The following is a 23,788-nucleotide window of genomic DNA, read 5'->3' on the forward strand; positions in this document are numbered from 1 at the left end:
TGCGAGGCCCCGGAGACGGTCGCAGACCCGGAGGGGGGAGCGCATGCGCCCTGCCCACTGCCGGGGCGGTGCCTGAGGGGCGGTGCGGGTTCCCACCGCCCCCTTCCTGCCGGTGGCCGCGTGGCTCCGCCCTCCCCAAGATGGCGGCGCTGGGTGTAAACAAGGTCGGAGCCGGCGCTGGGCTGGACGGCGGCCGGGGGCCCGGCGGCTGCAGCCGAGGGCCGGTTGGCGCTGCCGTGAAGGTGAGGAGGGCCGCCTTCTCCGTCCCGTCCGCCGCTGCCGCCGTCGCCGCCGCCCCTGGCGAGAGAAGGGAGAGCGCAGGGGCTCCGGGGCCGCTGCCTGAGGCGGCGGGGCCCCGGGCAGGGCAGCGCCGCGCCCCCGCGGGCCTTGCGGCGGAGGGGGCGCCCGGACGGCCGCCTCGGAACGGGGAGCTTTGTAAGCGGGCGCGAGTAACGCCTGGCTTCCCCGGGGGCCCCGGGAGGGCTTTGGGGCGGCTCGCGGGTAGGGCTGCGCACGGGCACAGCTGTCCTGCGGGTGGTCGCTTTTGTAAGGGATGAGCGCTCTTACTTTTACATTAACGAGTTAAGATGTTCCTGCCACCTTCCTCCTGGGTTTGTAGCCTCATCAATGCTAATTTGATGTGACTGACCTTTTTATGTAGATCAGCTGTGAAAAGAAGTTTTCTCCACCAGCTGCCTGTCTACTTTGGAAGGGTCTTTTCCTCCATTTCCTTCTAGCAAACTTCTGCTTACTCATTTGTGCTGGGTGCCCAGTGAATTGTTCCTGTGGCTGTGCATTAGTTGAAGTGCGCAAAAACTAATGCTGATGAGGTGGCATTCCAAAGAGTTGAAATGTTCTGTTCTCTTCTATTTTGTTGTTGCTGTTGTTTAATGGATCAGTATTTGTGTAAACAAAAAACTGCACACCTGTGTGCTGTGGTTGCAGGAACTTTCATAAAATATGTTACATGGTGTTACATGGCTTCTTATGTGAAGTTTGGCTTTTTTGTCAACTTGGAAACAAATACAATCTCTTATTAAATTATAGGTTCTTGAGTGTGGAGTCTGTGAAGATGTATTTTCTTTGCAAGGTGACAAAGTTCCCCGGCTGCTTTTGTGTGGCCATACTGTCTGCCATGACTGTCTTACCCGGCTTCCCCTTCATGGTAGAGCAGTTCGTTGTCCTTTTGATCGACAAGTTACTGAACTAGGTAAGAGAATGTAATTCTAAAACTCAAAAAAAAAAATAAATAAATAAATCAGCCAAGGATAGATAGAAGACTCTGAAGTTATAGGGAAAAAATGTGCAAAAGTTTATTCCTGTTTGTGGGCCAGCAGACTACATTGTATGCTATCAGAGCCTTTATAATTCATACCTTTTGATTTTGTTCAAAATCCATGAAAAGGGGGGAAGTAGAGAAAAAGGGAAGTGAATGGTGGATGGTATAGGTGTATAGTGTGCAGGAACCAATGATATGGGTGTGCTAAATGGGTTGTTTTTGTGCAATAGTCCTTCTTAATGTTACATTTCACTAATAACTAGTATTTCAAGTAATGAATGTGGAATGTTCATTTGATTCAGAGAAGCTCATAACACTGTTAAATGTTAGTAAAATAGATATGTTTAAAAAAAAGTCGTAAGTTTTTATTTCTTCCTGGAACCTGGGCCTGCAAGCTTTATACCTTAAAGTCTTGTAAACTTATATTTACAAAGTGACTAGTCTATTTTAAATTAGTGTTGGAGGGTTCCTGAATGGCTCTTGGATTCCTGTTGTCCTAAATGCTAAACAAACCATGCAATTAGTAGTTTCTTTATTGAAGTAGATTGGTCTGGATTAATGATGAATTGTTAGAAAGGGAGGGGCCAATGATAACAAATCTGTTTTTAATTTGTAAAATAGCTCTATATATGAAATAACTGACTGATAGTGGCAAGCTATCAACAGGAATTTCATTACAGTAGAAGTGTCTCCAGAGAATATTTGAAAGAATAAGATGCAGCTTTTATCCGTGAGTGGGAGTTTGTTCTAGGCAACAGATGACACATACTTATAATTCCTTCAGAAAGGAAATTGCCTAGAAATTGCCAACATATGGTGACAGAGAAAACACTTATCAGAAGAATTTGTGCTAAGGAGAACTTGTTAACAGAATTGGTTGCACTAGCTTTGAATAGCACAGGAAAAAAATGTTGGAAGAGAGTTCTCAGAGAGGGAAATATCTTATGCAGTAAATCCATGAAAGAAATGTTCAAATACTAGATTAGCTTGAATAAGCATTTGCTTTGTGTAGAAAAGAGAATCTGTTAAAGTGTAGACCAAACTGAGAATAATATTAGGACAGTCACTGGCATGCTTTCATGGAAACTGAAGTCAGAAAAAGAAATATTGGTCTTGTATGAAAAGAGCATTTGCAGGGGGAAGGAGATAGTATGAATGTCAAATGAATGATTGCTGATCTAAAAATGTGGCCAGAACAGTAACAATTGTTTTGCATTTTAGCTATGATTGTTCAGCTGCAAGAGATTTCTTGAAATGTGCTTTTAGAAGGGGCTCAATCCTGCTGCTGTTGTGCAACTCTTCTATGTAGGACCACTGCTTATACCTTATCAACTAAAAGCAGACATTTTTACTGTAGTAGGGAACTTGTCATTTCATTTTTTATTATGCATTCTTTTACACCAGCCATCTGAAAGTATACGATAGTCACTTTTTATGACTTACAGGTTTAACAAAATCAAAGCTTTATCGAAACTTGAAAAATTTCTTCATCTTATACTGAGGTGCTTCTGATGGAGAAGGAAGTGGAATGTTATTAAAGTAGGGTAAGGCCTGATAAGGAGTGGAGGAGAAAAGAAAAGCTTCAGATTTTGTCTCAGATTCTAGACCTACAGGCTAGTTCTAGAACTGGTTGCTCAAAACTGTTAAGTGGAAAACTAGCCCAATAGCTTGAAGGTAAAAATGCTTCTGTGAATAAAAATGTTCTGCTTGGTCATTTGGGCCAAGAGGGGGTCATAGCCACTGCAAGTCTCACCAGGTCCATGTAAGAAGTGTCTTAAACAGTATTGTTTCCAGCATGTAAAAATGGGGTGTTCTGTGAGTATGTCTTGTTATGGCCCCTTGTTGTTTAAGTCTGTGTGTTTGTTATCTTTTTATCACCTAATAGTTGTTGTTGAAGTCTGCTGAGATCGCAGCTCTGTTTGGCTCAGGAATGGAGCTGGGCAGAAGGCCTGGCAGTTCTGGGGCATTTTACAAGGATTCTCCCTCACCCTGTTTGAATGTCAGCCTGTGAGGAAATGAGCTCCCTTTCCCCCATTCTTGCAATTGCTGTTCTGTCTTTTAGTGAGGTGGTCTCAGGCAGCTGCTTAATATCTAAATCTAGATTATAAGGTTACTGTCAAGAGAATATTCTGTTGAAAGAAAAGCTGTATAATTAGGACATAAAGCTACCTGGGTTGAACAAAATTTCTTAAGCAATAACAATAAATTCTTTTGTAGGCTGCTTCTAGTTGGTCACTTAATCTATACAACTTGGCAGGTAAACTTGCTTCTTTTCCTTTGCTCCTTCCATTAAATCACTTAATACTAGATGCGTCCAGCTTTTCAGAAGGAATCTTGGGAACTTTCCAAAAGGTATACTCGGGGGGTCTATATGAAAACTGTCTCTTCTCCCTTCTAAAATGTGCACTTGCTTTACATTTGCTGGCCTGTCTCTTCTATACATGCATAACTGGGAAGGCAGGGCAAAGAAATACTTCATCAATCAGGACTTCTGGAAATATGGGACCTGCAAGTGAAAATTGACGATGCTTTGTTAACTAGTTTAGCAGAAAATTCTAATAGCTCAAAATCTTGCTTTGAGAGAAAATGTTTCCTAAGGGATAGGCAGGACTAAAGCCTAAGTCCAAGCAATTTTACTTTGCAGAGTAGACTAAACGTAAATTTTGGAGAGTTCTTTACTGAAGTTGCTTGTGACTAATCTTCTGATGGAAAACTTTAAATGGATGTGTACATGTTGAAGGTATGTGAGTTATCTAATGGTTATCTTTAACTAGATTAATATTCTTTAGTAAAAAAGATGTAATGGGAAAGCTTTTTTGAATTGGGAATTTTCAAACTTTCGAAGCCATAAATTTTGTACGATGTTGTCTTAGGTAGTATATTTAGGGAATTTCTGTGAAATGGTCTCTTCAGAAGGAGAGATTCCTCTTGTAAATCTCTTTCCTTGAAGTATTCTGATTTGGGAGAAGAGAATGAATCATCTCTTGTTACCAGGTTTCCCTTCTCCCCTTCCTGCAGGGGGTTAGTTTCTTTCAAAATACATAGACCAGGGAGCACATAGAGAAGGATATGCTACATGTAGCAGCTTTGGAAACTCGGGCTTTTCGCTTCAGCAGAGCAGCTCTTCTAAGGCAGCCTTAAACAGTGGTTCCCCTCCCCGCCAGCATCACATTATAAAGCTGAAACTACTCTCTACCTGGTTATTATCATTAGAACTTGTTCAATTGGCATCTGCAAGTTTTGGCATCCTTCATGGAACGCATCTCATTGATATTGTTTATTTTATGTGTTCTTTTGATAGTGCTAAGATAAAATTTCAAAACATTGTGCAAGAAGATGTGGCTATAACTTTGTTATCTCTGCTTTGTTCAGTTGTTTAGACACAAGTTGTGCTTTTATTCCTTAGGTTATGTTATTTGTAATCTTTTCCCAGACAAGCTTCATGCTTTTGAAAATGACATATTGCTGGATGCAGCTGATCTTAATAACTTCACACAGCTCTGTCACTGTCTCATTCCTGGCTGACATACTTCCTGCTATTTGTGTCTTAATCTTCTTTTGAGAAGAGACAGTCAGATTGTGTAGTGGTTTTGTACTGGGGACAAACATTCCCTTTAGGCACAAGGGTGAGATCACTAGGCTCTTTTATATTTAAGACCTAAGCAGAATTTGAACTTAAGTCTACGGAGTTTAAACAAATCTATTTACACACCTTATCTTTCAATATTTTTTTAATATAAAATAGATACCTGGTCAGCTAGTTGAAAGTATGCATTTTGAGGATGCAATTTTATAATGCTTTCAGTGTGAAAAGAAGCAAAGTGGCTGTTTCTCAAATACATAAACTTTATGGTAGATACCAGTGAAATGAAATATGACTATATGACAATGCATGTATTGTAGGGTGCTTATTGATTAAAAATTATATTTTAGCAGATCAGTAAGTGAGAAGTATTCATGTAAGCTTTGCCTGTTTTTCCATCTGTGCCAAAGATTGACAGTGTGCAGATGATCTGTAATATGTATTAACACATCTCTGCATATATAATAAAAAGATAATGAAAGAATGTAAAACCAGTGTAACTGTTTTTCCTGACAGCTTTAAGTTAAGAACTGTAGAATAAACGTATCTTTCTGCTGGTTAAATTTCTGCAAATCAGTTTTGCTTTGACTTTTCTGGCTTGACTTTCTCTCTGTGCTAAGCATGGAACAGGAGAAGAATTAGCATGGTTCAAATTGGATATTATTATATAAACTGAGGGGAAGACTTCTTATTAAGGCTATTCTATTTTTTCATAAATGTTAAAACCTTTGAAAGAAAATAATTCTGTAAGAAATTCTGTAATGACTGAACAGCTTCTTTCTCTTCATTTTATCTAGTGTTTGGTTAAAGACTAAGGGAGTTTGTTATAGATCTGTTTCACAAGGAAATTCATCATTTTGTCATATGTCAATATATATATACTGTTATTAACAGCTATCTGCATACCTATGAGGTCCAAGTAAGTAGTATCAGTAGGCATTATATTGGTGCATTGTTAATGTGCTTATATTGCATACTGCAGTACCTGAAGCTTGTGCATGGTCATTCTACTATGGGCTGGTGCTGTTCTGAATGCTGTAGAGGGGAGCTGTCTCGTCTATTTTCTGCACTTTGCTCCCTGGGAGTTAGTGTCACTCATCTAGATGCAGTGTTGGGAAATTCAAGTCCCATTTACAAACTGTTAAAACATCATTAAATTCCAAAAACGGATATTGTATCCTGTATTTATTCAACTTGCAATGAGAGGTGACTTCCTTCCTCTGTGACATAAGGAGTACTGATCCTGCTAGGAATGCTAGAGCTTTTAAAAAACAAACAAAAAACCCCCACAAACACTACGCTCTGAAGTCAGAATATATACAGGCAGAAGACTGTGCAGCGCTAACTATGAAATTGTGAAAGACGAGAACATAATTTCTGGAAACTTCAAGATCTGTGTTAAAGGCATACTTGTTCATGGTGTGCACTGAGCCTGTATTGGGTGTCGGTAGTGCAATCTCTACCAGAGAAAGCTTCCACTGTAGAACTGAGAGCTGAAAAGAGCACAGCCGTGCCCTTGCTGTGAACCTAGCTTCAAAGTTACCAGCCAATACCTGGTAGGGCAATTTCCAGGGAGAGGTTTGCTAAAATGTCCTTTTGGTAAGCATTCCCCTCCTGCTCCTCCTCCTCCTCCTCCGTCCATTTTTTTTTCTCCTTTTAACATAGTGTTGCTGTATACAAATTGAGGGTGTTGGAGGGAAGAACAGTTAATCTATGCTACCATTTATAGCTGTAGGAAGAGAGTATCCATCTACTTTTCTATTCTCTGAACTCTGCCTCTTTCTTATGTAGGAGGCAAATAACTTCTCACTGACAAAATTCAAAGTAGAATAATGGAGGCAGTGGTTTGAACTATGAAAAATATCTCAAAGAAAATTGTCTATATGAAGACTGCAAACTACACAAAACAACATGGTACACAGTGTGAATCTGTTGATTCCAGTTTACATCTCTCTTCAGAAGTGCCATAGCACTGTTGCCCTCATGATGACCAGCTATGGTATGCATCTAATGGGACTACGTGTTCTTCTGCTTGTCAGCAAGACAACTGGCATTAGGGTGATCCATAGAGATCTTTCACGCAACTATACATAGCGATGTAGTGCAGCTTCGCTCTTTGAAACAGTACAGCAAGAAAAATGTTGGCATGTAGTAAAAGCACTTGTGTATATTTCAAACTAGCTTTAAAGTCTTAAGATTGAAAGCCAGTCTCTCTCTCTTCTTGTTTCATAGCTCAGGAAATAAAAGAGAAAAATTCTTAACAGACTGAAGTTGAAGATAAGAAAATTTGTGGTTGCTGGCTTTTGTGAACCCTTCCTTGCAAACAATATTATATTTAACTCTCAAAAGCTTTGCCTTTTAAGTAGTGAATATATCTGAGGAGTATCTGTAATTATACAAAGACCCTTTTTTAGCAGGATACCTCTCTGTGTGCTGCAAATCCAGACTCCTGTGGGAGCTGAAGAGCCATTTCCTTAGAACCATGAAAATGCTGTATGTACCAAGCTGAGGACTGCCAAAACATAAATGTTTGGGGTGAAAAAGTGGATACTTCTGTTTTTCTGGTTCTCATAACGGCCTGCTACTCATAGTAAATGGTGCCTGGCTCTTCCTTTGGGACGGCACTTTCACTGTTACAATGTATCGAAATCTATGGTGTTTGACAAATCTTGGCACTGAAGAAAGACTTAAGATCTGTATGCGACTGGTGAGATGACATCTGAATTTCAGAATGATGCAGAGGACTTATGGCTATCAGGCCACTATTGGACCATATACTGCAGGAGATGTGAAACAACACTTGGGAGAACCAGCTGATTCAAGGGAGAATATATACTACAGCCTGATCTTTCTTTTGGGGAAAACATGTGGGATATAGTTTCTGTGAGTTCATGTCCGATTCTGATTCCTGTCAGACACCAGATCCGTGATCTAAAAATGTCAAGAGTTTTTAGAGATCCTTTGGAACCTACCTCTGGCTTCAGTTTTTGTTCTGCTAGTCTTTTCTGCCTGGAGTATGAGAGACAGCTCAACCTTTTTCTGTATCTGTCATTGTTTTCTAAAATTACGAGTTTTCCAGTTCATGCTTGAAGCAAAACATAAATTGAATAAAGCAGTTACTTGAGTTTAATAACACACTATTGTGGTGTGGGGGGTGTTTTGTTTTTTTTTTCCCTCCATTGGCTTTACTGAATAGCAGAAATGTATTAAAGGCTTGGCTCTTGTTCTTAGATTGGTATGTTCACATGAAGTATGAAACAAATATCTGAATCACAGAGGCAGTATGCATATGCAGTTTTATCCAGATAGTGTTGTACTAAACACTAACAGGTAACTGCAGCTCCCTTATCTTGTCTCATGAAGACAGGTCAAAAGTTCAATAGTAAAATATATTAATCATCAACTTCAGGTGATACAGATTCTATTTAAATGCAAAAAGATACTTTTGTGTAGCTTCTTAGCAAACTATGTACATAGGTCACTACCCCAGGCACTACTGGTAGTATTGTTAATGTCGGGCCTTCTGACATTCAACACCTTATTTCCCTTCCTGAAGTTCAGTGTAATGTACACTTTGGTTAGTATCTTACAAAGAGATGAATGAAATGCAAAACTGAGGTCCTTCATGTCTTGCCTTCCTCTTAGTGCACAAAAGAAATGCTTTATCCAAGCATTTAGATGAAGCTTGGAATAATAAATAATAAATTCCATTGGGATAAACTAGAATATACAAGTAATTTTGGATATAATTAGTTTCTTGAGCTTGTCTTCTCAGATGTGGTTTCAAGAGCCATGGAAAGTAACTTGTTACAAAAAATCATAGGCATTTATGGGTTAACTGTGATAACTGATAGAAAAACAATGCTTGGACATCTAGTGTGGATTGGTTTGTATATCCCTGTTCTATTAATTTTGGTGAACTGGTTGTAATAGAATCCCTATGGCAACAGCACAAAAAGTCTTTAGAGTTGATCATAGTGTTGAGGCTGGAGGAAGAGCATATGTGTTTTGTTCCATGTCCGTTGCAAATTAGGAGTCATTAACAAGTAATTATATCCTGTACCAGGATTGGCATGTGTTGATGCTGTATATGAATAGCCTTGCTGCTGTTAATTAGGACTTAAAGTGGCTCCAAAATATGCAGAGATAAGGGTATTATTTGGACAGTAAACAACTTCAAAAGTTGACCTGCCCCTGAGTTAAGTGACACTCATTCTGGAAACTCATGGTGAATTCAACACTAAGCTCCGTAAAAACACATCTTCCATATTCTGAGGTTGTTCAGCTATAATTTATCATTCTTTATTTCCAAAACTACTTATTTGTGATTTAGCAGTGGTAGTCAGCCTAACTCTCTAGATCTTTTAAATTCAGGAGAACATCAAATTCTGTATACTCCATCCTTGAAGATGGCAGACCTGCCCCATTTGAGGAATATCTGGTCAACATACTACATATACATATAGCCACTTTTCTTTATAAAACACGCACCCTGAGAGAGAGGTCCTAGATGTTTTCTGTACAGATGCTAAGAGAATGATTAAAAACTAATGAGCCAATGCTCAAAGATAATTATTTTTGAGGCACCTTTACCCTGCAACAGAGAAAATGTCTTTAAATTTATGGTAATGATGTTGAAAAAAATCAAGGGATGATATCTTCTTGGAAAAGCAGTCATTAGGGTTCTTGTACGTATGCCAAACAACCTATGTCCATTGCATTTAGCAGCAATCATTGATATGTAATTCCATTTTTTTTGCTTCTCATCGTGTTGCTTCATGTGCCTGGAAGTTAACCTCTACAAAACGAGGATGATGCAGGAATAGACATGGACTACTGCTTTCCTCTAAGGAGTATGAGATTTCTTTTTTGCTATATGTAGTAGTATTGTATGTGGGTCCCCCTTTCTGAATGTTATTTTAACTTTTATTCAGGTTTTTACTAGGCTGGGATCTGCAACAGGTGTTGCATCTTGTGTTTAAGGGAATGCAAGTTTGCCAGCGCGTTCTTCGCAGCTTCTGTTGGCGCGGTAGAAATGTTCACTGTATGTAGGTTTGCAAAATATATTAAAGATTGACATACATATTTTGCACATTCCTTGTAGTCTCTAGTAGGATGTTGTTAGTTATTGCAGATTATTCTACAAGTGGCTTTGCTTTTTTTTGGGGTGGGGGGTAAACTTGTGAATAATCATGATAGCTCTTTAGTAGGGGAAACCTGTGTAAATATTAAATAGTTCCATGGTGGAAATAAGGAAGAGGATGGAAAAGTAGTGTGAACTTCCAAGAGAGAATGGTAATTATATCTTGCTCCAGTTTTCTCTCATTAGGTATTAGATTGTCAGAATCTTACCTGTGGTTTGTGGAGCTTCTTGTGACAGTATTTGCTTGGGATTTTTATCTTCTTCTCCCCCTTAATCTAATTCTTCCTTAAAAATAGGAGATTCTGGTGTCTGGGGCTTGAAAAAGAACTTTGCTTTGCTGGAGCTGTTGGAACGACTGCAGAATGGACCTGCTGGGCAGTGTGGGACAGCAGAAGAAGCTATTGGCCTATCTGGAGAGGTACTAATTAAAACAAAAAGTTGATTACTTTGCTTAAAATGTATATTTAGATGGGAAGATTCTGTTTTAGCTTAACAAAAATGAAAGCCAGTTCCATATCAAATATAAAGTTATCTTATTAATGAAGATGTTTTATTTTCAGTCTCAAGTGTTTAACATTTTAATTACTTGCTTCATTATTGAATTCTATTAAATTCTAATCCGCTGTGACTAAAACAGAGTAGAAAAAATCATTTCCCAGAATGTATACTTTTTCCCCTTTTTTAGGCTTTTAAACTTTTCCAGAAGGTGTTACTCATTTGAATATTTTAGCCGTAGTAATTTTAGAGTTTCTAAAGCTTTTTAGAAGTTCTTTGTAAACATTTGAAAGTAACTCTTTTTCCCAAGTGTTGCTTTTCTGTAGTCATTTGATATGACTATATCGTGTGATAGGAAGTACTTCATTATTAATGCTAGCTGCTTTAATCATTTCAGTACTGACAAGTACTATGCAAAAAGTATTGTGATTGCCATTCTAGGAGTAGATGGTTGTCTTAAGGGCATATTTGTCTATGGATGTTTTGCCTGTCTGTAGTTTTGCAATTATTTTTTTTCTATAATACATATATTAGAGGTAGTGTCTGGAGCCTGAATTATTCTAGCTTTCAAACCTTTCAAACCTTTAAAAAAAAAAAACTTAAAAAAACAAAATTTGGATTTGTGGAATCTCTGGACACCTCTGGAACAATCCACTGAAGTTTACCGTAAAGCAAACAAATTTTTATTTTTTTAGGAATTTGATGAAAATTTAAAAGCAAGCTTTGGAAGCATTATAAATGTTTATTAGCATGTAACTTTTAAGAAAAGACTACTTTTTAGGTTTATATTGGTGATAACTTTTCTGACTCTTTCCCAGTTACTGGAATTGGATAATCACTCCAGTTTCGTCCCTTTTTTGTTGTTGTTAGTGTATCATCCGTTGTGATGAAGACGAAGCCCACGTTGCATCTGTTTATTGCACTGTCTGTGCCACTCACCTGTGTGCAGACTGTTCCCAGCTTACTCACTCTACCAAGACGCTAGCGAAACACAGGCGCGTGCCCCTTGCTGACAAGCCTCACGAGAAGACCATGTGCTCCCAGCACCAAGTGCATGCTATTGAGTTTGTCTGTTTAGAAGAGGGCTGTCAGGCCAGTCCCCTTATGTGTTGCGTCTGCAAAGAATATGGGAAGCATCAAGGTCATAAGGTACTGCTAAGGATCTGTTTATTGTTGTGCCATGGGGTAGCTTACATAAATGATATTTATCCAATTTAAGTGCAGAAGATTGTTGTGAAAGGGGGTAGATGTTTGATACATCTTTATGGAAGTATCTTCATACTGTTCATTCCTTTTTCCTTCATTTCAGATAACTGCTATGGTAAAAATACAGGGGGAAAAAAAAATCTTTCTAAGACCACAGAATGGTTATTTATACATGAAGATGGAAAGACCCTTTATCTGATGCAGTTCTGAACTTCACTGTGCTGTGTCACCAGTTCTGATAATTGTTATTCATCAGGCAAATATTAAATTTGCCCAACCTAGTACAGTCCAACCACCTCTTTGTTTTTTAGATCTGATTATGGAAAATAGGCAAATTTGCATGTTTACTTGTGTAATTGCTAGATTGCTATCTTAATCTCAACATAATCTAATTCTTGCATTTTAATTTTCAAATTGTTTTTAAATTCTTACTTGCCTTTCCCTCCCCTTAAATATATGTAGTAAGATGGGATGATTAAGGAAGATGTTTTTGCTTGAGCTTTGATATGTTACTTTCAATTAATAGCATTCTGTTTTGGAACCAGAAGCGAACCAGATTCGTGCATCCATTTTAGACATGGCCCACTGTATAAGAACTTTCACAGAAGAAATCTCAGATTATTCCAGAAAATTAGTTGGAATTGTTCAGCAAATAGAAGGAGGAGAACAAATAGTTGAAGATGGAGTTGGAATGGCCCATACAGAACATGTATGCTTTTTTTTCTTTCCTGCAACATTGTATATTTGTTTTTGTAGCTTGTTTTGTTTTAAGTTTGTTACAAACCACAGAGTAGTATTGGCCAAACAGGAAATTACAAGACTACTAGAGACATTACAAAAACTGCTTTCCAGAGCAGTAAATTATAACATATATGACTACAATGTGTGTCATTTTAAGGAAGTTCTTTGAGAATTATATATATATTTTGTAAGACAAACCTTAAGTTATCTTTACAAAGTCAATGGGATGTGAACATACTTGACACCTCTCAATATTGAGGCTTAAGACAGCAGATAGAAGGGGAACTTGTAGTCCCCCACAGTGTTTTTTGTCTGTGTGAAAACAGAGATGCAATAGAGAGTTATATAACTGCAAATATAATAATGAAGTACCGTGACAGATTGTCCATCTGTCCTCAGGTACTGAGTTATGATACTACTGAGGGTTTTTTTGTCTTGGTCAGTAGTGATTTTCTTGTCAAGTGTGTGTGTGTGTGTACACTCACTCATATATATGACTAAACTACTTGTTTATCGGAGTAACTTCTTGGAGGATCTTGGTCTTGGGACTGATAAGACACCCTGTGTGACTGAAACCTGAAATGTGAACTAGCCAGCCAGATGTGAATATAAGTTAGAAGTTGGAATAAAATGCAAAATATTGCACTTCTGGGATCAGCTCTCGTCCTTAATCAGATTTCCTCTTGATCTCATGGCTGTAATGCTGTAGGTACCAGGGACTGCCGAGAATGCTCGCTCCTGTGTCCGAGCCTATTTTTCTGATCTTCATGAAACCCTTTGTCGTCAGGAGGAAATGGCTCTAAGTGTTGTTGACGCTCATGTAAGAGAGAAGTTGATTTGGCTGAGACAACAGCAAGAAGACATGACCATCCTGTTGTCACAGGTTTCAACAGCTTGCCTTCACTGTGAAAAGACTTTACAGCAGGTAGGCTGGCAAGCTGTAACATGGGGCAGGAGATGGGGGACTGTAAGTTTAGGCTATAAACTAAAAAAATGGATGGTGCTCTGCATTCTTGTTTCCTTCATAATGTTAAAACAATAATGATACAACATGAAGTATTTGTTATAAATGAATGACATAACCAGAACAACAGCATCAAGTCCTCCCATTCCTGGAAATGCTGTGGCTGCAGCATGATTGTATACCCTGGAATAATGGCTGGTTATTCATGGGGTGGGTGGGAAGAAAGAGAGATGAAACTGAAGCAAAAAAACTACAGTATTTATGGGAGGGATTTTACAGTTGCTATTACCAGTATGAGGGTTTGAAGATAGTTGTTATGTGAAACTGATCAAGAAGAATGTGTTCAGGCTAAATAACTTTCTGGAGGCCTTGCAGTCTGGATAGTTTAATATTTTATTAAACATGTGAAGAAAGTGGCTATTTGATAGTACCAGGCTAATCAGTTATTCACTTAGCTTGATGACAGCAAAAAGTAAATGGCATATGCAGCAAACAGTAAATTGAATATGACAAATTATTACTGTATTAAAGTTTTTCAAATTTATTTAGTGCTAGTGTCTGGTTATAGTCAAATGTATGTTTAACCGGCACTATTTGACATTGCCATCATTAGTGCTGGATGTTAATCTTCCTTTTGTGTTAAGTATGTTGCTGTATGCTGCAAAGTGCTGTTGTATTCTAGCTGCTGGGATGATGTATGAATGTTATGAACGATATAAATATTACTTATGTACTTCATTACTCTGTAGTATAATTTATATTCTTATTTCTAGAGGACTAAGAGAGGTCAAAGAATAACTTTTTAAAAATGGCAGAACTTTTTAGTATTTGCTAGTATTAAGGAAGAATCACATTTATGATTTAAATAGCATTTTTTGTAAATTTTAATTTTCTTTAACCAGAATATTTAAAATGCTTTATTTCCAGCCATCATATTTGTTTTGGTTGTATTAAGTAAGTTACTGATGGGAGGGGATACTTCTGTTTTTTGTCTGTTTAGGATGACTGCAGAGTAGTGTTGGCCAAACAGGAAATTACAAGACTACTAGAGACATTACAAAAACAGCAGCAGCAATTTACAGAGCTTGCAGATCACATACAGCTGGATGCTAGTATACCTGTCACTTTTACAAAGGTATTCTTAATCTTGTGAAAACATACCTATCATTTTATAAAGTTCCAAATGTAATTTAAAAGAAAGCAAGAATAATATATCTCTTTTATGATACCATATTTGTTGCAGCAAACATATAGAGTTCGGCATCAGTGACAGCCAGTGTCTTACCATATGAGTGCCATCTGGCATTTGAGCAGCAAAATAACTCTGCTGGAGTCAGTGTGAGAAATCAGCATTCATTTAATGTTAGCTACATCGGTAGCTTTGGAGCATAGCTACTTTATTTTAAATATTCAACACAGTCATTGTGAATTTTAAAAACACTTTTTTTTTCTTTGGAAACATCCCTCCTTTGCTGTGCATTCAACTCCGATCAGGAACCTCCCACTTACAAAAAAGACAAGAATGTGTGGAAAATAAGGACAGCATTGCTTCTGCTGAATGCATATTATTTCTTGAATATTGCACACCTATTTTTAAAACAAAAACTCCAGTGTGTGTTCCAGTTCATAACAATCAAGATGTATTTCTTTGAATTTATCAAATAGTGATTTATATTATTGTAGTAGGTTAATAGTCATTGATAGTTTGGACAGCATTCATCTAAGTAGGTTTTACTTTATTGCTTCAATATCATTTCAATACCACATATGCCTTAAAAGGGACAAAATTATTTGGATTTCAGTAATGGTGATTTGATAGTTTGGACAGCATTCATCTAAGTAGGTTTTACTTTATTGCTTCAATATCATTTCAATACCACATATGCCTTAAAAGGGACAAAATTATTTGGATTTCAGTAATGGTGATTTTCTACCTAACAGAGTACATAAATTCAAGAATCTGAAGAACAAAAAATACTTTGTATATTCATTTGCATTGTTTCCTTCTGAATGAGGGAAGGAAGGATAGGTTTTATTGTTACTGTGGTGAAACTGAGGATTTAACTATTGCTGTTGAAGCTTTTCATATAGGAAATGGATGCTTTCGTGTGGATTCTGTTCCAGTATTAATTATTAGCATTGCTATCAACATCTGTATGGCTTTCTGTTAAGAGATTCCACGCTATGTCCTTCTGGCAAAAAATCATTTTAATTTTTTTGTTTCTGTTGCTTCTGCAGAAAAGTAGGTAATTCAGAATCGGTGCATATGTTTTCCATTGTGCAACTGTTCTCCAGATTTATCATTAATTGCTGTTCTCAGAGTAATTAGTGTTCTTAGAAGTGCCTGCATCTTGTCTTTCAGCATGCAGTTTACTTTAGCAATGCACGTGTTTCAGCAGCGTGGTATCAGAAATTCAATTTCTACCAAATACTTTATTTTGTAACTTCATTATGTTTCAATTTCCATGTAATAATTGCTTTATCTGCCTCAGGAAGGAAGATGAAGCTTTCAGTCAACAGATCTGTAAATGCAACACTTTGACCTCTGCCCCTCCTTCCCCCATTTGGCAGAGGCAAGAGATAATTGGGTGGAGAAGACCTCTCTCTGCAAACGCTTGATTAAATCTAAGTGATGTTGCATATGTGAAGCAGCATGTACAGCTTTTGCAGAAGACGAATTACATTCTACATATTCAAGGAGTTGACTGGTGCTATCTCACAGGACTGAGACTAGCATGTTGGAGTGCCCTCCCTCTGTGTCGGGCGCTGGCTGTGTCTGTGTCGGGCGCGCTCTCTCTCGCGCGCGCGCGGTGTCGCGCTCTCTCTCTGGCTGGCTGGCTGGCTGGCTGCTGTTAATCTGACTCAGAAAACCTTGATCAGGAATTTCTGAGCGTTTGGAAAGAGAATGATTGCAGCCAGCTTGGCTACAGTAGGAGATCTGAAATAGGTCCTGGCTCGGGGAACTCAGTCTTCGAATGTCTTTCCACATTTCAGCATTCTTGGGAAAGAAATGGGGCATCTCTTGTTCTCTCCTGTCTCTCTGGGATGACTGGGATTCTCACCAAGTCATGTGAAGCCCAGATTTGAAGTTTCAAAGGTGCAAAAGCAAATGTCACTTTTCACAAAAATAGCAGTAGTCATGAAAAAGTAGGCTGAAAAGGCTTCAGTCCCTTTTTTTTACTTTTTGTGTTCCCTTACTTTTGATATGAAACTTAAAGCTTTCTTCTACACAATGGTCTTTCAGGTCGCTGTCATGCTGATGCCTGCTGTTCAGGTTATGCGGTGAGGCTTGTCGTACCTGAAGGGTCTGCGTCTGGCAACAAGATCAGATTTCAGGCAGCAGTAAAAAGGGATTTATCTTCAGATCAAAAACTAAACTCTTGCTCTGTTGTTGAAAGGTCTTTCTCAGGATCTCTAATGTGCTAAAGGCTGCATCCATCATAAAAAAGGAAAAGCATTTCAAACAGTACCAGATCAGAGGAAGATGAGAAATCTATATCCAGTGAAGGTTGTGGAGTTACAGATTTAAGGCTGGGAAAGAAAAGTCCTGTCTGCTGTTCAAAGTGAACAGGTTTTAGCCACACTGTTTGACTACTGGCCTGAAAAACATAAATAGTGCTGTTTCCCTCTTCTAAGCAACCAAGGGAAATGCCATGCATAAAGCACTGAAAAGAATAAAAAATTATTTGGAGGCATCTCCAGGAAAATATGCTAAAGGCTTTCAAGAAATACATTAGTATAAAATAGTCTTTCTTTTTCAAATGTTAGGATATTGTTTCCCACAGATGCTTCTTTATATATGTGTCTATGAGAACTTCAACCAAATAAGGTTGAGATTTCTTTATATACTTAGCTTGTTGGCAAAGAAATAGCTCCTCAGCTAGGAATGTGATCTTTGTTTGAAGAGAGACATTGCTGTTGTGTCCTGGTCAAATTCTTGATATAGTTTGTAATGAGACTAGTGGCTACAGGATGTTGTATCTATGATTAACAATTTTTCATCCTAAACAGTTGTCTGTGCATACTGGGGAGGGGGTTAATGATGAGAAAGCTATACCTGAGACAGAAAAGAGGACTGATCCCTCACTGTTAAAGCTAGTATTTTGGACACTGCTAACCCTTACCAACACCAATCTTATTCCAATCTTGATGTTATTTGCTTTTGCATTGTTATATTTGCATCTTTTTTTCCTTTTCAATTTTCCCCCATTTCTTATCATTTCTCAAGGTCTTTTTACAAGGAATGTCTTTGGATATTGCAATAGCGTAAGGACACTGAGTTAAGCTGTATTGATTATTCTAGCAGCTTACTACTTGGTCTATGACAGAGGGGAGAATGGAGTTGAGTCAGATCATGATGGCATACACCTGGCTGTATAAATGGATCCTGTACATATGTCTCAGGTCACATGATGTAGATGTTTAGATGTACACTCACACTGGTGCTGCACGTTCATCTTGGACCAGGAGAGGTTGTAGTGTTCTGCACTCAAGAAATAGTATTTCTAGCACAAGAAGAAATAAAAAGCTGTATGGTGTAAACACAGAGTTTTTATGTGTTGCCCAGCACAATGGTACCCAGAACCTCTGGATCTTGCAAGAAAACAAATGTAATGCTGCAGGGTTCTGATTTCAACTCTATTTCATCATGAAAACATTTCTAAGTACTTGAAAGATATGTTTCTGGGACACACATATGCTTATGCTATTTGTTTTATGGTTTATTCTTTGCTGCTATACATTAGTAATGCCACTTGATCGTTTTGGCCTCAGCGCATTCAGTACTCCTGGTAGCTTGATAAATTAGTAGACTACAAATACAAAGCTGATTCTCTCTCCTTGCCACCAAGTGACACGTAAACATATTATTGTTTTTTCAACACTATTTCAAGTTACTGCTTGGTGCTGATAATGTTTCTGTAATGTGCTAAAGGATTGGAAGTAGCTTGAGGTGAAGCGGCATAGCTATGGAGCTTCCTGCTAAAAATAATTCTGTGGGTGTGGGCATTAATAGTGCAACAAAACTTGGTGGAAAAGCACCAAAACCAGCAGGGAATCCTCCGGTCAGAGTCCTCACTAATTGCTGTGAACAGCTTGTCATGGGATTTGGGCCAAGAATGATACAAGAATCTGAAATTATGTTAAGTACAGACATACTGGCATGAGAGTGGATGTTTTTGTAAAAGATATGTAATAACTCGGGCAGAAGTTACAGATTCACTACAGAAATTATTGGATATTGTGGCTTATGTTATTGCTGGTGATGATGGGCAGGTGATGGTGCCTTTGACCTTTGGAATCCGTACAATTAATCACTTTACAAATAGTGATGAGGTGTTGAGCATCTTAACAGGTGTTGAATTTCTTAAACTTGCTCTCATCTTGTGTATCCTGTTTCTTCCAGGACAACAGGGTCCATATTGGACCAAAAATGGAGATTCGGGTTGTCACTTTAGGATTGGATGGAGCTGGCAAGACAACTATTTTGTTCAAGTTAAAGCAAGATGAATTCATGCAGCCAATTCCAACAATAGGTTAGCAGCAACGACTTAAATGTAATGATTTTCCGAGCATTTGATTTATCTGTAGAATTTGATTATTTCATGTTCATAGAGAATAAGACTATAAAACTTGAATATTTTTATCTTAGGTTTTAATGTTGAAACAGTAGAATATAAGAATCTGAAGTTTACTATTTGGGATGTAGGAGGAAAGCACAAATTGAGGCCCTTGTGGAAGCATTATTACCTCAATACACAAGGTAAGACTAATATAACTTTAAATCTTTTTGGCTCATCTTAAAATACAAGCTTAAAAACAAAATATGGTTTATTGCTAAATTATCTAAACCCGTTATTATTAGAAATCATTTATAACTGTAGAAAGTCATTGCTGTAAAGCAGCATACAGCTGCTAGATTCGTGGCCTGAGATATTTTAAGCCAGTTGGTTGTAGTGTCTGCTGAATAAATGTGCATTCTTTATAAATCCATCAGACAGTTCATGGAGCCAAATAAAATCAGAATCTGTTAAATTGGTTTTAGCTGACAACAGACAAGGTGCAGTGTTCCAGAAGTTCCTGTAGTGATAAGTAATACTTGCCAGGTATAAACTTTAAATAGCACTTGAAATGAAAATAATCAGCCTTTAGGAGTCGCTAGTTGGCAACTTAAAACTTCTACAAACTTCTGAGTTGGTATTGTGGTGTAATATCTAGTCATAGACTAGTTTACTAGTAAAATTACTTTATTATGAAAACATAGTTCTGAATGATGCTGACTTGGAAATTTGTGCTGGGCTCCTGTAAATGCTCCATGGTTGTTTTCCAGTTTAGAAAGGGGTTCTTCATGGATTCATTGAGAATTACCTAGAATACTTCAGAATGGCAAACATTAGTTGAAGTATTCCATTTTTTTTGTTATTTCAGCCTTTGCTGCACTTTAACATTTTATATTTTCCTATCTTTTTATATTTTTAAAAAATTGCATTTGGGATTTCTGTCCTCTTAAAACTTCCCTATAAACATCAGCAACATTGAATCATGCCTGCTTTGAGAAGAATTGTAAGCCTGAGGCAAAGTCTAATCAGTTGGTTTGGTAGATCCCTTTAGTAAGGTTCCCCACCCTGCACACACACATTGTAAAAGTTGATGAGTTTAAATTCTGTCCTCTAGTTCTGCCTCCCTAACTCTGCAGTCTCTCGGGCATCTCGGTTACCTGCTATAATGGATAGTAAAATCTACTGCTGCTATGCCAAGCACTTCATTAATAGGAGTCCCCAGTCTTCCCTGGCTTGTGTAGTCCTCCTCTAAGTATGTATGAGCACAGCCAGGGAACTGTGCTGATCGGGCTGAAGCTGTAGGTTTTACAGCCAGTTCAGTGAAATTGGAATAGAGTCGTGTGGGAGTCTGAGCATAAATGGATCAGGAAATGGTTTAAACTGAGGTATTTAACTTGCATCTAAAAACAGATTCACCTTGTGTAAGTAGTTAAAGTATCATAGCCTTTATGTTAGATGAAGCCAAAAACTTAAGAGTTTTTTCCTTTTTAGGGTGAAGTCTAGGTTTTTTTGAAAATGATAGGTACATAAGGCATTTCTCTTACTCCTGAAGTAGAAACTGTGCACTGCTGAGACACTTCATTTAGAAGACTATGTTAGAAAAAAAGAAATTTTAGTTGAAAGCTAACACAATCCAGTGTTTATATTTGAGTGTCTAAAACTTCTTTTTCTTTCGTAGCGGTGGTGTTTGTTGTTGATAGCAGTCATAGGGATAGGGTCAGCGAAGCACACAGCGAACTTGCAAAATTGTTAATAGAGAAGGAATTGCGGGATGCCTTGCTGTTGATCTTTGCCAATAAGCAGGTACTTGTGGCTTTTTTTTTCCTCTCCCAGTTACTTTTTTGTCTTTAGTTTGTGCAACAAATTCAAATTTTCTGAATCCTCTGTCACAGGTAAGATACAGGAATGTGGAAAGGATATAATGTAGATATTTTTCCTTATGTTTACAGCTGGTAAAATAAAGATTCAACAACCAATTTCTGTTTTATGATTAAAAAATAGTGGATTCTTAACTGTTTGATTTGGCTTTCCTGTTTGAAAAGTGTGTATATGACTTGCAGCCATTCTCAATCTGAGCTATTAATTAAAAATAAAATGTCTCAAACATACTAGAGAAGAATAACTGAGTTTGTGTTTCTGGTTCTGCTGCAGGATGTAGCAGGTGCGCTTTCAGTGGAAGAAATTACAGAACTGCTGAGTCTGCACAAACTCTGCTGTGGCCGGAGTTGGTATATTCAGGGTTGTGATGCCAGAAGCGGTACAGGACTTTATGAAGGATTGGACTGGCTTTCAAGGCAACTTGTGGCTGCTGGTGTCCTGGATGTGGCTTAGTTTCACAGCAGCTGCAATTTAAGGTTGTAGTTAATTTTTTTACTTTGTTTTGTTTGCACGATTTAGGATGTTATAGATGGGTCTGCTGTCTGAAGAGGGGACTCTGTTTCACTTGGTGGTTACAGAAAAATATAAGCCTTTCATCCTAGATTTGATAATTGGTTTAGTACATCTGTGCAATTGTTACAGTGTTTTTGAAATTTGATATGTTTAAAAGTAATGCGATGGTCTAGTTACAAGGGTGCCTTGAAATTTTTTGGTGAAATTAGGTTGCTGCAATTCTTCCCTGATAAATATGTGCATTGGAATTAATCTGATAATCATGACATGGTTACAGTAGCTAATTGATATCAGAAAATTTGAGTGATTTAGAAATACTTCCCCAAGAAACCATTCTAAAAATTCATCTCAAACTATTTAGAATAGTCAACTCTGGCTGTTGGTCAGAAACAAATGGTGCTACTCTTAGTATCTTAAAAATATATTCACCTGAAGCTGGCATTGAAAATTACATGTGAATATGCTGCAAGAGAAGAATACCATTTCCTTCTGCCCCTTGTTTATTACCTTCCCTGTTTGTTACCAGAAGGAAAGGGAGCAAAATTTATTGAGGAGGAATTGATAATGGGGAACAGTGTCGCAGTGCTAGTGGGCTGTGACATTGGCTAGTGTGTGTTTGGTGTGGTGGGGGAAGAGTTGTTAAAGTGTGTACATGCTAAATTATTTATGGACAGAATATACTGATATTGAGGTGTTTTGTGTATGCTTAAGGACATAATCTGTCTTCAGAGATTAAATTAGAGATATAAGTTTTGACTCAGGAAGTCAAATGAAGCTTAAAAAAAATTCCTAAAGAAGCAGTGTGGTGTAACATCAGTCCAGCTTTGTAGAGGTCATGCTTCCAGAATAAGGTAGTAGCCTTAAAATATTAAATAACCTGTTGTAAAAGCAGTGTACAACTAATTATAACTCAGAACGGCAAATGGTAAAATGTGATGCAAACTTTCTGTATTTAGATTCTGTTCATTCTTACTGTATCTTCTAGATGAACTGTAACCAGTGCCTCTATTTTTAAAGGTAATTCATTCACAAACCCATGAAATATGGAGGTAGCACTGTTTAAACTTAGAGAAGGTTGGAGTGACTTACTGATGTCCCCTTTTCTGCTGTGCACACAGTTCAGATAACTTATCTGTCTGGTACGCACACCTAGCAGAGAATCGTCTGGCCCTTCTTCAGCTGCACAGCCACTGCCAATTGAAGAACCTATGCCCTGCACATCAGGAGAGGAGTTACGAACAGCATAGCCAATAGATCAAAATTGCACATCATCATTTTTCTTTCTGGGGTAGAGATGAATAGGGAGAATCAGCAGAAGTGAGCAGTGGTGTTTGGAGTTTTTTGCCACGCTGAAAAGACTGTTTATCTGGCGAGGGCTCTGAACCTCATCTGGAGAAGAAAATGTATCCCATCATCTGTGGCTATGACTTTTATTGTACTAGTATCGATTTTCTGATGTTTTCCCACTACATACTTTAGGTAAAGCTAAGAATGTACGATAGTTTAGTACATTTGCACTTTTCTTCAAGAGGAAGCAGTTGTGATAACTACTCCCTCCTAATGACAGTTGCTTATAGCTTTCTCTTGTTACTAAAATTTCACAAAAATGGTGTTAAATGCAGCTTCAGATTTAGCAAGTCTAATGACTTGAAGAGCAGCTGAAAAAAACACTAAGCTTTACAGTAGGTGTTTGTAAAATAGGCTTACATGCCTACAGACATGTACAGATACTGAGAAGGGGTAGTTACTCTTTCTTTGGAAAACACCTGATAACTTTTGTACATAGTTTACAATGGCTGAAGGGTGTCTTGTTGCACCATGCCAACTAAAAGTTGTTCATCCTTCCCAGCCTGCAACTTCTTGCACAGTAGACAGTTGGCTGCTCTGACTTGAGTATTTGCTTGGCCTGTACAGCAGAGCTGTTCCAGATCTAGTTAGTGCTGACTGTCCTTTTATAGCTCTATTTTTAAAATAAGAACAAGTTCTGCTAAGTGGGGTAGATACTTTTCTGGAATATTTTTAACAGAGAAGACATGCATTCTTTAGAAAATCCTGAATCTGAAATTTTGTTTTAGTTGGCTCAAGCTTGGGTTGCACAAGCCCCTCAAACTCTTAGCTGTAGTTCTAATTAGAACTCTAAAATGTTCAAGGTGACCAGTTTGCTTTTTTTGTAACAGTACATTTGGGGGCAGAGAAAGATACTCACTCAGTCTTGCATATTTTTGAGTACAAAAGGATTGCTTGTGACACGTGTGGAATGCTACCATTAAAGTGTTTTTAAGTGGAATTTATTTAAGATGACTTCAAGTAACTGTGAAAGTAAGTGTTGCGTTTGTCTGTGAACTCTTATGTGTTAACAGGTACACTAAGAGGTTTATTTGTATTATAAGTTAATACTATATATAAACTGCTTCAGTTGTAAATTTAA

The 23,788-nt window shown here is 38.0% G+C and overlaps 1 protein-coding gene across 3 annotated transcripts; it reads left to right on the forward strand.

The window, feature by feature from the left end:
* Positions 1 to 140: 140 nt before the first annotated feature.
* On the forward strand, positions 141 to 23,788 carry TRIM23 (tripartite motif containing 23). 3 transcript variants are annotated; one of them, XM_067315314.1, is made up of 12 exons: positions 141 to 242; positions 1,048 to 1,210; positions 10,302 to 10,423; positions 11,371 to 11,649; positions 12,233 to 12,415; positions 13,157 to 13,372; positions 14,412 to 14,546; positions 18,816 to 18,945; positions 19,062 to 19,172; positions 20,648 to 20,772; positions 21,121 to 21,323; positions 22,378 to 23,788. In XM_067315314.1, the coding sequence occupies exons 1-11, from the start codon at positions 141 to 143 to the stop codon at positions 21,298 to 21,300; spliced, it is 1,746 nt and encodes a 581-aa protein (XP_067171415.1). In that variant the 3' UTR covers positions 21,301 to 21,323; positions 22,378 to 23,788. The 3 variants fall into 3 exon arrangements, with proteins under 3 accessions (XP_067171415.1, XP_067171414.1, XP_067171416.1); XM_067315313.1 differs by having other exon boundaries at positions 21,121 to 23,788; XM_067315315.1 differs by lacking the exon at positions 141 to 242 and adding an exon at positions 9,654 to 9,715 and having other exon boundaries at positions 1,178 to 1,210; positions 21,121 to 23,788.

The sequence above is a fragment of the Apteryx mantelli genome, chromosome Z (genome assembly GCF_036417845.1).
Source record: "Apteryx mantelli isolate bAptMan1 chromosome Z, bAptMan1.hap1, whole genome shotgun sequence".
Lineage (NCBI taxonomy): Eukaryota > Metazoa > Chordata > Aves > Apterygiformes > Apterygidae > Apteryx > Apteryx mantelli.

Bases quoted from the DNA above. Each gene is read 5' to 3' on its own strand.
- TRIM23 (XM_067315313.1), top strand. From the start codon at position 141: ATGGCGGCGCTGGGTGTAAACAAGGTCGGAGCCGGCGCTGGGCTGGAC. The intron at 11,650-12,232 runs GTACTGCTAAGG...TTCAATTAATAG, and splicing joins GGAAGCATCAAGGTCATAAG to CATTCTGTTTTGGAACCAGA. The intron at 20,773-21,120 runs GTACTTGTGGCT...GTTCTGCTGCAG, and splicing joins TGATCTTTGCCAATAAGCAG to GATGTAGCAGGTGCGCTTTC.